A 15,604-nucleotide genomic window follows, 5' to 3' on the forward strand; every position below is an offset into this window, starting at 1 on the left:
TTGACAATTCAAGTATTGTCAAATATCAGAATCATCAATATGACCAAACGCAACATGTCATACACATTCTTGTACTTGGTGTGGCCTGACTTTAAGGGGTGGCCTGAAAAATGTATTATGTTTTTGCAAAATTTTGTAATACGCTTAATTCGTAGAACAATTTTAACATTCGTTTTTAGTCCTCTACAAATAGTTTCTTATGACTTTTGATGTAAAATAATTAGGAAAGCAGGAATTTAACAATTTAGAATTTCCCATTCGGTTTCCTATGGCCTGTTTGGCGATTCACCACCCGGTAAAGACCATTGTTATGAAGAAAACCTGCTTTTAAGCAGCACTTCGATGAAGAGACACCATTGAGCGGATTCATACTTGATTTTGAATTGAACCATGAAACCTTTATTGTCATATAGATTTCCTTCTTGTGTAAAGTAAGGCACAAAATTCTTTTCATCAGATCTGAACCAAGAAAAAGACACCCAAGGTAGTAATAAATTTTTACTCTTGAGTCGGTATCCAAGCAAATCAGCAGCATTTTTGTGAATATCCAGATCTCTCACCAAATCAATTATCACTGCCTGAGAGAAAAATTATCTAGAAAGACAGAGCTTGAGTCCTAATTATTTCGAGCCCATATCTGGTGTGTCTCCTAACCTAATGGTTTGCTTTAATGTAGAAACAGGTGTTCATGATAAAGAGGACAAATAGCTGAGAGGAGACTTGGTATGAAATAGAAGGCTTTAATTTTAATTTTTCGTCGTATTCAATTCGTTAAATCCTGTCATATGACACCTCGAATCTATCTGTATATTAATGTGTTAAGGTGATATAAGCTTAAGGTATTCATGACATACTGCCATGGTCAATTGAACACCCCCATCGAACAAGGTTGTAACTCAAGTTAGATCTATTTTTAGATTTCAACACAGGTGAATTTAGTAAAAAATTGCGCACACGTCAATATAAACGGCATAGTTTAATTCCCAATAGTTTCGCTTATACTCCGTTGAAAATAGTTGTACTTTAACTTAAGTGTTATTTTAGTATGAAAAAGGTAGTAACACTGTTACTTGCTATGTCAAATTTTTAGTTTCTATATATTTGACGATTATTAAGGTTTTTAAAGGAGTTACAGAGTTACAGTTGCATGTATGTAATTTAGAAAGTAAACAAATGTATGATGTATCCCGTAAGTCAATATATTTGTATGAATAGTTTACCGAAGAATCCGATATGCTATATGAATTGCTGCTTTATTCTATGTTCGACTAGTTAAAGTATATCCCATTTACGTAAATGTAACTTATACATTATTTAGTTTAGTTGATATTTTTGATTGTTTTTAAACAGAGTACCTATCTACAAGTGAAGAAGACATAGAAGATCTACAGATTGATGACAACGTAACAATCAAAGGAAAGGATAAATTCAAATACCTGGGGTTCATAATCACGAAAAAGGCAACAACAGAGGAAGAAATTACACAAAGATTAGGACAAACAAGAACAGCAATCCGACAACTTAACTCAGTATGGTGGGATAGACACCTAAATATGAAGACAAAAACGCAGATTTATAAAACATTAGTGCAAAGTATTATGACATGGGGCCGAAAATTGGATCATAAACAAGAAAAACAGCAGTAAGATAATAGCAACAGAGATGGAATGCCTGCGAAGATGCTGCAGAGTAACAAGAATGGATAGGAGAAGTAATGACGAAATAAAGCAAAGAACATCAATAGAAACAGACATACTAACATATATAGAACAAAAAAGACTAAAGTGGTATGGACATGTAAGAAGAGCTAGCGACAGCAGATGGATAAAAAGAATAACCGAATGGAGCCCCATAGGAAGGAGGAAAAGAGGACGACCCCGAAAATCCTGGAGGAACGAAGTAGACGACGCTATGAGTAAGAGAGGACTAAACGATGGAGAATGGAACAACAGAGAGAGATGGAAACGGTTGAGCGAGGGAAGGCAGTGAATACTGTAGAATCCCTAAATATATATGATATTTTTGACTATAAAAGTGTTTCAATATCGAGATATATATTCAAAATTAAGCGTAATATGCGTATATTAGAATTAGCTATGAAAAATAGTAAAATACACAAAAAAAACAGGGTAAGTAATTATCATAATCACACTTTTGTAAGTAAAAATAAGTTTCTTATATATTATTACAGATTTGGAACAAAATTTATGGGGAGATTGAAAACTAATATAGTATTGCAAAAGATTTTGATGTCATACAAAACCCTTTATGTGCAAAATACATCATAATAATATGTACCATTTGATGAAATATTTATTCAACGTCGCAATGATTTAATCAAATTTAAAAGAAACTTACGGCCTGATGTAGAGTGTAGTGATCATAAAGAGCCTTTCTCTGCTGATGTGTCCGAATATGTACCTATCAGTTCAGAAGGTAAAATGTTTTAGAATAAATATGTTGTTATAAAAGTAAAAATGTTGAGTTTTTAGAATACCCATTGCTATTAACTTTTTTCTTTTTAATAGACGACCACAATTTCCTTTTTATTACAAATTGCTAATTTCTGTTTCTATTGTTATTCTGTGACTATTCTGTAGCTATTCAGAAGTATTTAAGAAAATGTTTGTTGATACTCTAGACATTACAGATAAGTGGGTTAACACTATTTAAAAAAATTGATATGGACGTAACTGATTGTGTTTCACTAGCCGATCAACGAGGCCATCACAAAAACTGCCCAAACAAAGTACCTGAGGTTATTAAACAAAGTGTGAGGACACATAATGCTCAGATACCAATTGTAAAGTCACATTACGTGAGGGTTCGTAGCCGTAAACAATATTTTGACGATTACGTATAATGAATATGCACCAGAGATACAAGCTACTGAAAAACAATATCTAGAAGTATTCTACAATGAATTTAACATAGATTTCTTTAAACCCAAGAAAGATCTATGCGCAACATGTGATATTTATAAAAAAACTTCCATTGAACAAAGGGAAAGTTTACAGCTTAATTATACGTATCAATTTCGGTGCGAGAATTTAAAACGCAAATTAAGTCGCTTCCTCAATGTAGTAACTCAGTAGTTGCGGCATGTTTTGATCCCCAAAAGATCTTATCCACTTCAATGTCAGAAGTTTCTGCATCATATTATAAGCCAAAAATGACCGTCTTTGATTTGGGAGACAAAGAAGGACACTGCTATGTCTGTAGTGCTGTATATTTATTTATTGAAACGCAAGTAAAAAAGTAATTTACAAACATTTCAGAAGGACACTGCTATGTCTGTAGTGCTGTATATTTATTTATTGAAACGCAAGTAAAAAAGTAATTTACAAACATTTCAGAAGGACACTGCTATGTCTGTAGTGCTGTATATTTATTTATTGAAACGCAAGTAAAAAAGGAATTTACAGACATTTCTTCTTTTCTGATAGTTGCAGTGGACAAAACAAAATAGAATAGTCTTTGCTATATACTTCTATGCAGTGAAAAAGTTTAACATTAACATTACACATGTGTTTTTTAAAGTAGCACATTCACAAAACGAGGGTGATTCAATGCATGCCCTGGTAAAAAAATGGAAAAAATATCAAGTCATATATATTCCAGACCAATAGATAACCATAATACGATGTACCAAAGCATCAGACAAGAAATACCTATTCCGTAACTAAAATAAATGAAAAGCAAATCCTAAGGTTTAAACTATTTAAAGACACCCATATTAATTATGAAGTAGATATTTAAAGTATTGAAGTAAAATGATCTGAAATTAAATATTTACAGATACGCAATGAAAATGCGAAAATAATTCACGTAAATTATGACGTTCGTTCCGAAAATAATTACTGCGTTAATTTAAAACAAATACCTGTAACTTAACGTTCTTTTCATTAAACATTTAAATTTTCGTTTTTTGCTTCTCCTGTAAAATCGCTAAAAATGAATTACAACCTTGTTCGATGGGGGTGTCGAATTTTTCTTTGTTGGATTCTATTGATTAAACCCCCTCACATGATGCCTTTTACGTCACGATCTTCTTCTTCAAGTGCCATCTCCGCGGCGGAGGTCGGCAATCATCATAGCTATTCGGACTTTTGAGACAGCTGCTCTGAAAAGTTCATTTGATGTACATCCGTACCACTCTCTCAGGTTGCGCAGCCATGACATTCTACGCCTCCCTATGCTTCTCTTTCCTTGGATCTTTCCCTGCATAATCAGTTGGAGCAAGGTGTATTTCTCTCCACGTGTAATATGTCCGAGATATTCTAAGTTCTAGAGATAATCGTGACGTCTTATCTATCTAGATAAGACGTCACGATAAAAAGCGTCAAAAACAAGAAGTAACCTTATATTTTGGTGGAGGCACACATCCTAATTTAATGGTCGCATCCACCACATCTCAGACTTTGAGGCAGTTCTCTTGCAGGCTCTTTACTCCTTGATATGACACCATCAGAACTAGTAGTCATTATGGTTCCTTTGCTCCCCCCATATCATATATACCCTAAAACGGAAACCTTCTTTACCCTTGAACTACCCTTAAAAATTATGAGTTAATAAGTTTAAAAATAGCATTGGATATCTGCAGATTACAATTCGTACCTTTACTGGGTAGCTTTTGTAAGACTTCCTTCGTTACAAGGTCGTAACCAGGAGATTTTTTTCGGGTCGATTTCTTCCGTGATGGTAAATTTCAATTCTCTGTGTGTAAATTTCTCTATTATCAACTCCATTTGAATCGGCTTGTCTAAGGCCCTCCCTATATTTAGTTTCCTTGGGGACCTTGATACAAAATTATGTGATCATAATACTTTTACTAAATGTTCACCGAAATGTGAGTATTCAATGTCAAAAGAACATCGAATTTCAATACAAAGTTCGACTACGATTTTATTCCTTATGTCTTTTGTGTACTGAAAATGTCATACGAGATAAGCAAACACAAAGGAAATAAAGAGTAAAATTAGGGTGCGTTTTTCTGAAAATCGAATTTTCCTAATTTTCCACAACTTTTCCAAGGCAATATTTTTTGTTTTCAAGATCTGCCGTTATGACTTTTTTTGCAGGTTCGCTATCATGAAAACTAACAAACTTTTAAGAAGTGGCATGATGGAGGAAATGTTTAAGTCATAATTGACACCCATAGGGCACCAGTTAGTAGCCCTTATTCCAAAATTAAAAAAAAAAAAAAGTATTAATACTCCTCTATCGATTCGTAAAATGGCATAAAAAAGAAAATTTTTTACAAAAGAATTTTTTTTTTCTAAAACAAAGTTAAATTTTCACGAAAAATTTTCAGGAAATTACACGGTTTTTACATATTTTACTTTGATTTCATCCTTTAGTACTCTCAAAGGCATAAGATATAAAATCATGAACGAACTATATACTCCAGTCGTCAGAGACGAAAATGCCACTGAACCTCTAAAAAGAATACGAACAAGCTTAATTTTGCCGGGAATATTAATTTTGGACCTCAAAAAAGATGCAAAAAGTTTACCAGTTCACCCTCGGGCTTCCCCTTAAAACCCCCCTCGAAGAGGGGTAAAAACGCAAAAAAAATCGATTTACACAGAATCTGTACACAGAAAAAAATGTTTCAAATAAAAAATGTAGCTGAGATAATTTTAAACAAAAATGTTTATAAGCATTTTTTGTGTAAAATGAATCGTTCTCTTAGAAACAATGCTTGAAGTGACCGTCGATTTTAGATATCAGTTATGAGTGCGAAATCAATATTCAATAAAATTTGTATCAGCTCGACGATAAAAATTCGATATCTTTTGATTCAAGTGACCTATCGACAAAATTCAAGATTCGTTTTAAAGGTAAAGAGCTTAGCTTTTGTATGCAGTTTTTGTATTTTGCCGCAAATAAACTTAGATTTTATACAGGTGTTAAATAAATAAACGTAGCGCGATTTTTGCCATTTTTTATGATTCTCACCATCAAGACAACCTATTCCTTTCATTGACTGGCCACTATGAAGTTTTGATTACTAGAGCCTAACATTTAAAAGCTATAGTATGAAATTTTAAAAAGGCAAAAGAAATAATAAATTAGACTTACTCACAATCAATTTAATTTAACTATCCAGATGACCGGTTTCGCTTTCTACAATATGCAAAGCATCTTCAGGTCTCGATACAAAGTTAAATAAATGCTGAAATAATAATCCCATATTAGGGTATTGTCTAATAAAGATAAACAAAGATAGATGATATAAATTACAGTAATTATGCCAATATTACATGTCTGTGGTTTTTCAAAATGAATAAAATGTTTAAGCAGACAAGGTAAGACCCACAAATTGGTAAAATAGTCTATTAAATTGTAATAAATTAATAAATGAACAAATAAATAAAACATTACTTACATGCCGGTAATCTATTAATTGATGGTTGAAAGAACATGGTTCAAACTATCCTGTATTGTTGAATGGAGAACTTAAGTCTGCTATTGTAATTGTTTGACAGTAAACCGGGAAGTTTTTGAGGAGACAGATTTTATACAATGAATTAGAAATAGGTGTAATGTGATTGTTTGTTAGATGAAAGTAATGTTCCATAACATTGAGTTATTTAAAAGTTATTTATATTTATTCTAGAGATATATTTATGAAATGTGTGTTATTTATTGAGATTTTATTTTATGAAGGTGACAGTTGTAAGACAATGAATGAGATTAGATGTACAAATTGTGTGGGTGTGCAATTCTTTCAACTTGTAATTATTAAATTTCTTTGATAAAGTTCTATTGAAATATATGGCAAATGATTGCAAAGTCAAGTATTTAAAATTAAAAATTAAGGACAATTTAAGACATACACAAAAAACACTTAAAAGGGGGACGAAACAAACATTAAATTTAAAAAAGGGGGAAGGAAGAAGTCCAAGATACGAATTATACGAATTGGTTGATTATAATTTGAATGTGTTATAAGTATTGATATTGTGTGCTACATTTTATAATTTATCTATAATAAATATCAAAGTGAATATTATTATTGCATTAGCTCTGTCTGATACGTTAGTGAATACAAATAAAGGAACTGGAGGCTGGTGTCCAAGGTATTTGTGAAACTTGTTGGGTTGAAAGGCATGAAGGTCATATTCAGTTCCAGGCCGAATCGATCATCAAAATATACAAAACTCTTGAAACAATCTCTACGTGGAAAGACAGTAAAATGTCAGCTGATACATTTTTATTAATGCAAACTATTAGGAGCCCAGAATTTCTCATTTCAGTAGTTTGTCTTAGTGATTTTTTAGGTACAACTGTATCACTTAGTCGTCTTCTTCAGTCACCAAAATTTGATTTAAAGAAGGCTACTAAGGCTACAAAGGACACTAAATGCATTCTTGAAAATAAAAGATCAAATGCTGAATCTGTTTTTAGAAACTTCACTATGAAGTAAAGGAAATATCTGAACAACTAGACCTTGAATTGAAGATGTATCATGTAGCTTCTCGTCAAACCTGTCGTCAAAACCAACCTGCTAACTCTTGCGAAGAATATTTCCGAAGATCTGTTTATTTACCACTTTTATACAATATCTTAACTGAATTAAAAGAACAACTTTCACCGAAAGTTATGAATCTATTTAATATTCGAGTTGTTTTACCTAAAACTGATAACACACCAGAAGATAAAGTTGCATTAAAAAAAATTGTTGACACCTTCCAGGATATTATTGGACCATCTACTGTATATTCCACTATAGAACAAGAGTTTTCACTGTGGATCCAAAAGTAGAAAAGAGTCGTGCAAAATAATGGAAAACTGCGATATTCATATGTATCTAAATATCAGAATATTTCTGCAAATATTAATTACACTGCCAGTCAGTGCACAACATTAGAGCGTAGTTTTTCTACGCTTAAGCGTCTAAAGACTTGGCTTAGAAATAGAACTTCGGAGGAATGTTTAACTCACAGACCACTAATAACTAGACGTTTCACGTAGGTAGCTCAAGGTCAAACTAAACTAAATGTCATTTGTAGTACCGATACAAATCCTCAGATGTCGCTTTACTCTGTCTTTACCTTTACTCTGCAGTTTCTGTTTAGAACACAACTAAAAATTATAATTGTCAATCGCTAATTGTCAGTAATTGATTAGCGTCTATATAGTCAGATTTTGATTTGAATTTGATGGTTATTATTGCAAAGAAATTAAACTAAACTTGGTTTAATATCTCTGGGTTATTGTTAGCATTAACCTCAAATTAGTTTGTAAATTACAAACCACCTACCTCAGTGATCTGTGTTTTAAATGTTCGTGGCGGTGTTTAAACAGTATTTTGCAGATTAATAATAATTAGTTAAATATGGTTTTTCACAATAAATGTTGTATCCTACAATGTACCAATTCGTCGTCAATTAGACATGCCTTTCCAAATCCTGATAAAGAGATTATACGATTTAGGAAGTGGCTTAGTGTAATAAAAAATCCTAATTTAGATATGATGAATTCCTGGACAGTTTTTAAAACAAAACGAATCTGCCACAGACACTTTGAAGATAAGTTTGTTTCTTCATGGAGCCATAAATTGTATAAAAATGCAATTCCTAGCTTACATTTGTATGGTGAGTCCAATAAATATTTGATATTAGAGAACAAATAACTGATTGATGATTGATTTTAGATTCTTGTTCTAATTTACATCCCAGAAGTATTTCAATGTTGAGTGTGGAAGCAAATGTAACCGAAAGTAAGTAACCCTGATATGTAATTAATAAAAATTATTTTACTTGAAGTGAATCATGGTATAAATTATTATATTAAATTTTTGTTTTAGTTGAGAGTCCTTCAACAAGTAGAGATGCACAATCTACACACATGTTTCAATCATTTGAGATACCCCATTGATAATAATCAATGGGGTATCTCAAATGAAGATAACAATAATTTAAGATAACAATAATTTTCAAATTGGTTACTATTTTATGAAACTTTTTAGTTGCCGAACACAATGATGCACAGTTACCAAACGAAGAAATTTTAATACAAACTGATGAGAGTAAGGATTTAAAAGGTAATTATAGTTAAAATTTTATATTTTGTATTGTCATCAGCAGATTTGTAAATATTCTCTAATATGATTAACTATAAAATTAACAGTTTGCTTAACCTTCTGGTAGTGATACTAGAGTTTTTAAGTTTAGTTGCCTCAATGTCATAGACCAGCTGGGGCTAAAAACTAGAAATAGGAGCTTGCCTGTGTTTATAATCTCCCATTGCTAAAATCTAACAAAGATATATGAAGTTACTGAAACATTCTAGTACTTACAATAAATTGTTTAATACTCACATCAAAAAACAGTCTACCAAGTCTCTCACTCAGTAATGCCACTACACGAAGGTTAATATAATGAATCGATTTTGCCTTGTAAGGATTGAATAAAGAAATTAACATCACATTTATTTTTAGGTGTTGCCCTTAAGAATATCACACCACTGAAAATATTGCAGCAGTGTAATATATCAAGAGGTACAATTACCCCTAAAAGAAAAAAATAATATGGAGCATTAAAACAATTACACCACAAATACTCTTTGGAAAGAAATATCTGTTCCATAGTATCCTATTTATATCCATAATTGGTCATCTTAATACCAGTCATTAATTTGTATTCATGCTTGTATAGTGTGTATTATGTGCTCTTTTAGTTTGAGTTATATTTATATTTAATGATTTGTAAAAAATCACAAAGTCAGATCGGGTTTTTATGTAATAAATGTACCAGTGATGCTATGTATGTACCAAATGAGGTCTATCAAGCACTACACAATAATCTTTATACTGCCACTGTTTTCTGTGACTATTCCAAAGCTTTTGATTGTGTAAATCACATTTTGATAAAAAAAAACAAAATTTCTATGGAATTCGAGGTGTTTCTTTGAATTGGTTCCAATCTTACTTAGGGAATAGGAAATAACTAGTTATAGCAAATGATACAGCTTCTAGTCACAAAAGCATTGTATGTGGAGTACCACAAGGTTCAGTATTGGGTCCTCTACTTTTCCTTATCTTTATAAATCACATCACCAACTTAAAACCGATGGAAACATTTTTCTTTTTGCTGATGATACCAGTATTACCTGGAGAAACTCTAATATTGCAATTCATGCAACTATAACTTCTGATCTATTTAAAATAAAAACCTAGTCAGACTCTAATTTACTCTCTTTTAACGTGGATAAGACAGTAGCATTATAAAGCTTTTCAATCCTTGCTTGTTAATAATAGCCAGATCAGTATCATTGATTCTGTAAAATTTCTTGGTATTTTTATAGTCAGCAACCTTAAATAGTCCCTTCATATCGATTTGTTAAGTAAGAAACTAGCCTCAGCCTGCTATGCAATAAGATCTGTTTTGAAGAAAATTAATTTAGCATCTTCCAAAATAACATATTTTTCTTTGTTCAAGTCTCATCTTCGATATGGTCTTCTTTTTTGGGGTTCTAGAACAGCTGCCCAATCTGACAGTTGTTTTTAAATTACAAACAAAAAAAGAGCAATACGGTATCTTTTTGTTCTCGGTAGAATAACATATTGCAGAAGATACTTAAAAAATCACGGGATTTTAAGTCTTCCTTCTTTATATATTTTAGAAACTGTTTGCTTAATTCGTAAACGCCTACATGTTTTTTTAGCAAGACCTAATCATGACTACTCCACCAGAAATTCAACTTTTAATGCGTATTTACTGATCCCTTCCACTGTGTTAGTAAAGAAATCTATATTATATTCAGTAAAAAGATTATACAATCATCTCCCTTTGCAACTTAAATCTGCAACTTCTTTCCTTAAGTTCCGTAAAAGAACAAAAACCTATCTATCTGAAAGACCATATTATTCAGTAAAAGAGTTTCTTAACGAATAGCTTTATGTACAAGTAACTAAAGTATTTGTATAAATATATATTTGAGTATCACATGCAGAAACTTAAACGTATTAGTTCGTAAGGATTTATTATGCAATTTTCAATTTATTTAAATTTTGCAATACATTGTGTATTTTATTATCTTTTATTTTGTGATATTGACGATTTATGTAATTTCAGTAAATTTTAAATTGTTATTTTTCTGACTTTTTGTAAGCTTTGTCCATAAAATTGTACAATTTTCAGTGATAATAAAGCATATTTCTATTCTATTCTAAATTTATATACAAAGTTGTTTTACATGTATTAAATAAATAAATAAATTATATTTTGTCTTATTTTTTCGTAAACGGTATTGTGTATATTTGAATTTAAAAATAATTTGCACATTTTAAAATTTCAAATACATTTTTTTTTCAAATATACCAAATTTTATTTAAATATTTTAAGCTTTATTTAAATTTTCCCACCAAAATTAAATTTTGAATTTCCCGCGTAATTTATCGCTTGAATTAGTTCCGATACAAATCTCTTGGATCGCTGAATTTCATATCCAACTAAAGTATTGTCGTGAAGCATCTAGAGGTTAGGTGATCTGTGGTTTAACTGATTTAGCACTCATCAATGTGCATTCTAAATTTTTTCAAGATGTTGATGCAATCATAGAGCGATTTGCTAAATCGGATGGGCAAAAAGAATACATTTTATAAAATTATATAATATTTACTTACCTTATTCTTAAAGTATTTTTAATTATTGAACTAGTAATAAAAGTTATAGTCTTTTTAATTATTTACCACTCGTTGCCGGCTGTTGCTGACAATTCGTGAAAAAAATTTCAATACCGAGTAAAAAAATATTTCACTCACGTGTAGCCTAATATGCATAATTATAGAAATAACTATTCTTAAATTATATTATTTTGTTGTTGAACAAATTAATTTAAATAAAATGCTGTTTACACTTCTTCTTAAAGTTCCTTCTTCATTACGGAAGGATGGCTATAACTACAGCAAATTGCTCTCTATCTTGAGCTGTTCTCAGTATCGAATGTGTGTCCATGCCTGTCCAGTCTCTTACATTCTTCAGCCAGGAGCATTTTCTTCTTTCTGGACCTCTTTTTCCTGCTACTTTTCCTTTCATTATGAGTCGTGGAAAGTTATACTTCTCTCCTCTGTAAATATGTCCTAGATAACTCATTTTTCTATTGTTTACAATATTTAGGAGTTCTCTCTCAGTCCTTATTCTTTTCAGCACCTCATTGTTGGTCACGTGCTCTGTCCACGAAATCCCTCAGTATCCTTTGAAAAACACATATTTCAGAGGCTTTTACACGCCTCATACTTGTAATTCCGAGAGTCCATGTTTCCACTATGTATAGCAATAAGGAATAAATGAATGTTTTTACAAATTGATATCGGATATCCAACGATAAGATAGAGTTTATTAGGAATGTTTAATACATTCATTGATGTTTACACTTACCCTGAGTTATTGCATTTAAATTACTTTGGTTTATACTTATTTATCCTTGGTTTGTTCTTGATTTTGTAGCCATAAGATAGGTGGGTTTAAATTAATTGTATTTAATATACCTAATTTAAATTAACAGTTCTTGATTTGTCAGTATTTATATTTTAATAACTTTCCTTTGATTTAATAGTCTTGTACACTTGATTTTACTGTAATATAGTATGTGGGTTTAAATTATTTAAAAAAAAAAAAAAAAAAAAAAAAAAAAAAAAAAAAAAGAGGTTAGTCTTTGTATGTGGGTATATTTTATTTTTTGATTGTACATGATGTTAATAATATTATATGATGTTTAATATTTTAATTAAATTTTACTTCAGGTAACATACACCCATGCTTAAGTGAGTTCCAGTGTCCGGAGAGTAAACCTCTTCAAACGGACTTCGGCTGGTAACTGGTAACAAGTCCGTTTGAAGAGGTTTACTCTCCGGACACTGGAACTCACTTAAGCATGGGTGTATGTTACCTGAAGTAAAATTTAATTAAAATATTAAACATCATATAATATTATTAACATCATGTACAATCTTTGGTAACACATTACATTTTAAAGGGTTTTTGCCCAAATATTTTGGTGGCTCAGGCATGGTAACCTGTATTTTAACCTGATGATGGAACAGTTGTTCCGAAAACGTTCGTGCTTTTAATGTTGCCCTTTTAAGGGTTTTTATAAAATAAAATATACCCACATACAAAGACTAACCTCTTTTTGTTATACGTGGTATACAGCCAGCTGCAGGAATTATTTTCCTTGTGGATTTTATTTTTTTTTTTTGATTTAAGTTTAAGACCCCTTAATGGTGTACCCTTCTTTGCACCTGTAGGGTATTTGGGTTTTAATAACTTCTCATTGGTTTAATATATCGCTTAAAACTATTATTAAGAAAAAATGGTTCCGTTACATGAGGCATAAATCATATCAATCGTAAAGGTGCAAAAATCTAAATCCTATATCAAAATCACCCTCAAGACCCATTACCCCCCCCTGACAAAATTTCTGGATCTGCCACTATGGTGGTATTCATTCCGTTATAACTTTTAACGATTGCTCTTCTCTCTTCTCATTATGTCTCCATACCATCTAATTCTTTGTGCTTTTATTACTCTAACTATGTTCTCTTGACCCATCCATTCTTTTATTTCGTGATTCATCCATTGTCTTGAATTCTCTTCGTTTTCTCTATTTGGTCTCAGTATTTTTCTGACAATCTTCCTCTCAAAAACTTTTCTTCTATTGCTGTTAATGTTAATATTTCTGCAGAATATACTACTTCTGATCTTAACAACATTTTTTTATTTCTATAAAACGCTGTATTTCCCGCTTGAATTCTTCTTTTTATATCTACACATTCATTTCTTCTGTTGACTACTACTCCCAAATATTTAAATGTTTCAACCTCTTCGAAACTGTGTGCATCTATTGCCAGTTCTGTCATTTGTGTCTTTTTTTTTCTTGCTTTCGTTCATGTATTTTGTTTTATTTTCATTTATTTCCAGTCCTCTCAGTGTGGCTTCGTTTTCTATTTCTTGGAAGGTTTTTTATCTATTACTACTATGATTATATCACATCCTATTATTTGTACGGCATTCTTGTTTATAGCTCCTGCGTTTGGCAGCTTTTTTATTATCTTGTCTAGTGATAGAATAAATTGTACCGTTGAAAGCACATCCCCTTGTCTTGGTCCACTTTTTATTTTTATTAAGTATAGCATATATGTATACCAATAAATAGGTCATTTAACATAATGACAAAGATTTTCTCTAGAACACATTCACCGTTAATTTGAAATAATGTAGTAATACTTACGATGGATTATTTTTCGGTCGATATTATAACTTTATTAACTAAAAACGCACATGTACTGTTCACAATTCGCGATAGCCAATTCCGACAGGGGGCGCTCAAGATTTCAAAGATGGACGATCACTTCGGGAAAACAAATCATTTTGTCATTTGATCTCGAAGTTATAAAGCGTTCGATATAAATCATTTACACGTGTGTTTTGCCAAAGTAAAAGTTGGAGTACGTTCTTCAAAGTTTGTTTGTTTGTGATTCGAGTTTATACATACGATAATTTTTCGACTGTTCTAACAACCATTCAAATTTCGTCATTTTGTGTCATGTGGAACAATTTCACCCAATCATGTCAACATTAGACTGATAATTGCATTCAGTGCAATTTTGTCAATCCCTATGACAACACGATCGAGATTGACAACTTCATCTATAGTAGAGAACAGCAACAAATCTAATGTTAACTTAAATTTTAATAATTGTACTTTCACTAACTGTACTTTTAATAAATAAATGTTTCGTTATGTTGAGTTATGATTTTTTTTTTCGAAAAATTATCCGCCGCCGAATATCCCTCGGACATTGATGAATGCGTCATAATTTCATGACAAATTTCTCAAGCTCGTTGCTTGGTAACAGCACTCATCCTTCGGCTTCGTGCTGTTACCAAGGAACGAGCTTTCGATTGTCATGAAATTATCTCGTCTGTTATCAATGTCCTAGGGATATTACTACTGATAATTGACTCCAAATTGACCAAACCTGATTAAAAATTAAATTAAATTTTTGTTTTATTTTTCAGTATGTCTTTTTTTTTAATTAACTAGATGGCTTTGGTAAAGACCAATTAGCCAGACGATTTTTTTTTCTCTAACTATAATAATTAAAAAAAATAAACAAAAAAAAACTTTAAAGAAATTTAAAGAAAACTCATCCTTCTTCACAATAACAATGCAATAACAACAGTATTAGTAGTGTAAAAGTTAAGTGTGAGCAGTGTATTTTCTTTTACTTTTATTTTCTATTTTTTTGTGTTATTTTTAGTAAAGAGATGGTTATTAATTTACAATTGCATTTTGCACCTTTTGGCGTGATTATATAAGCAGTACAATATATTAATATTCTTATTGAAAATTATACAATTTAAATTTATGGGTAAGCAAATTTTGTTATTAACAACTTCATTATAAAATTTATCTGTGCTTTGACTATTTAATGAACAACCAAGTAGAATGTGTGTTAAGTCTCCAAGTTCACCACATAAACATGAAGAATCACATAAACCAAACTATAGACATTTATAGTTTGGTGACATTGCATGACTTGCTCTTATTCTGTTTAAAGTAATAATAAAGTTCCTGTTGTTTTGGTTGT

At 31.2% G+C, this 15,604-nt stretch overlaps 1 protein-coding gene across 1 annotated transcript; it reads left to right on the top strand.

Annotated features, from left to right (window-relative positions):
- Positions 1-8,115: 8,115 nt before the first annotated feature.
- LOC140443184 (uncharacterized) lies at positions 8,116-8,886 on the top strand. Its single transcript, XM_072534285.1, has 3 exons — positions 8,116-8,603; positions 8,663-8,728; positions 8,816-8,886. The coding sequence occupies exons 1-3, from the start codon at positions 8,345-8,347 to the stop codon at positions 8,884-8,886; spliced, it is 396 nt and encodes a 131-aa protein (XP_072390386.1). The 5' UTR covers positions 8,116-8,344.
- The last annotated feature ends 6,718 nt before the right edge of the window (positions 8,887-15,604 follow it).

The sequence above is a fragment of the Diabrotica undecimpunctata genome, chromosome 6, assembly GCF_040954645.1.
Source record: "Diabrotica undecimpunctata isolate CICGRU chromosome 6, icDiaUnde3, whole genome shotgun sequence".
In the NCBI taxonomy this organism is placed as follows: Eukaryota; Metazoa; Arthropoda; class Insecta; order Coleoptera; family Chrysomelidae; genus Diabrotica; species Diabrotica undecimpunctata.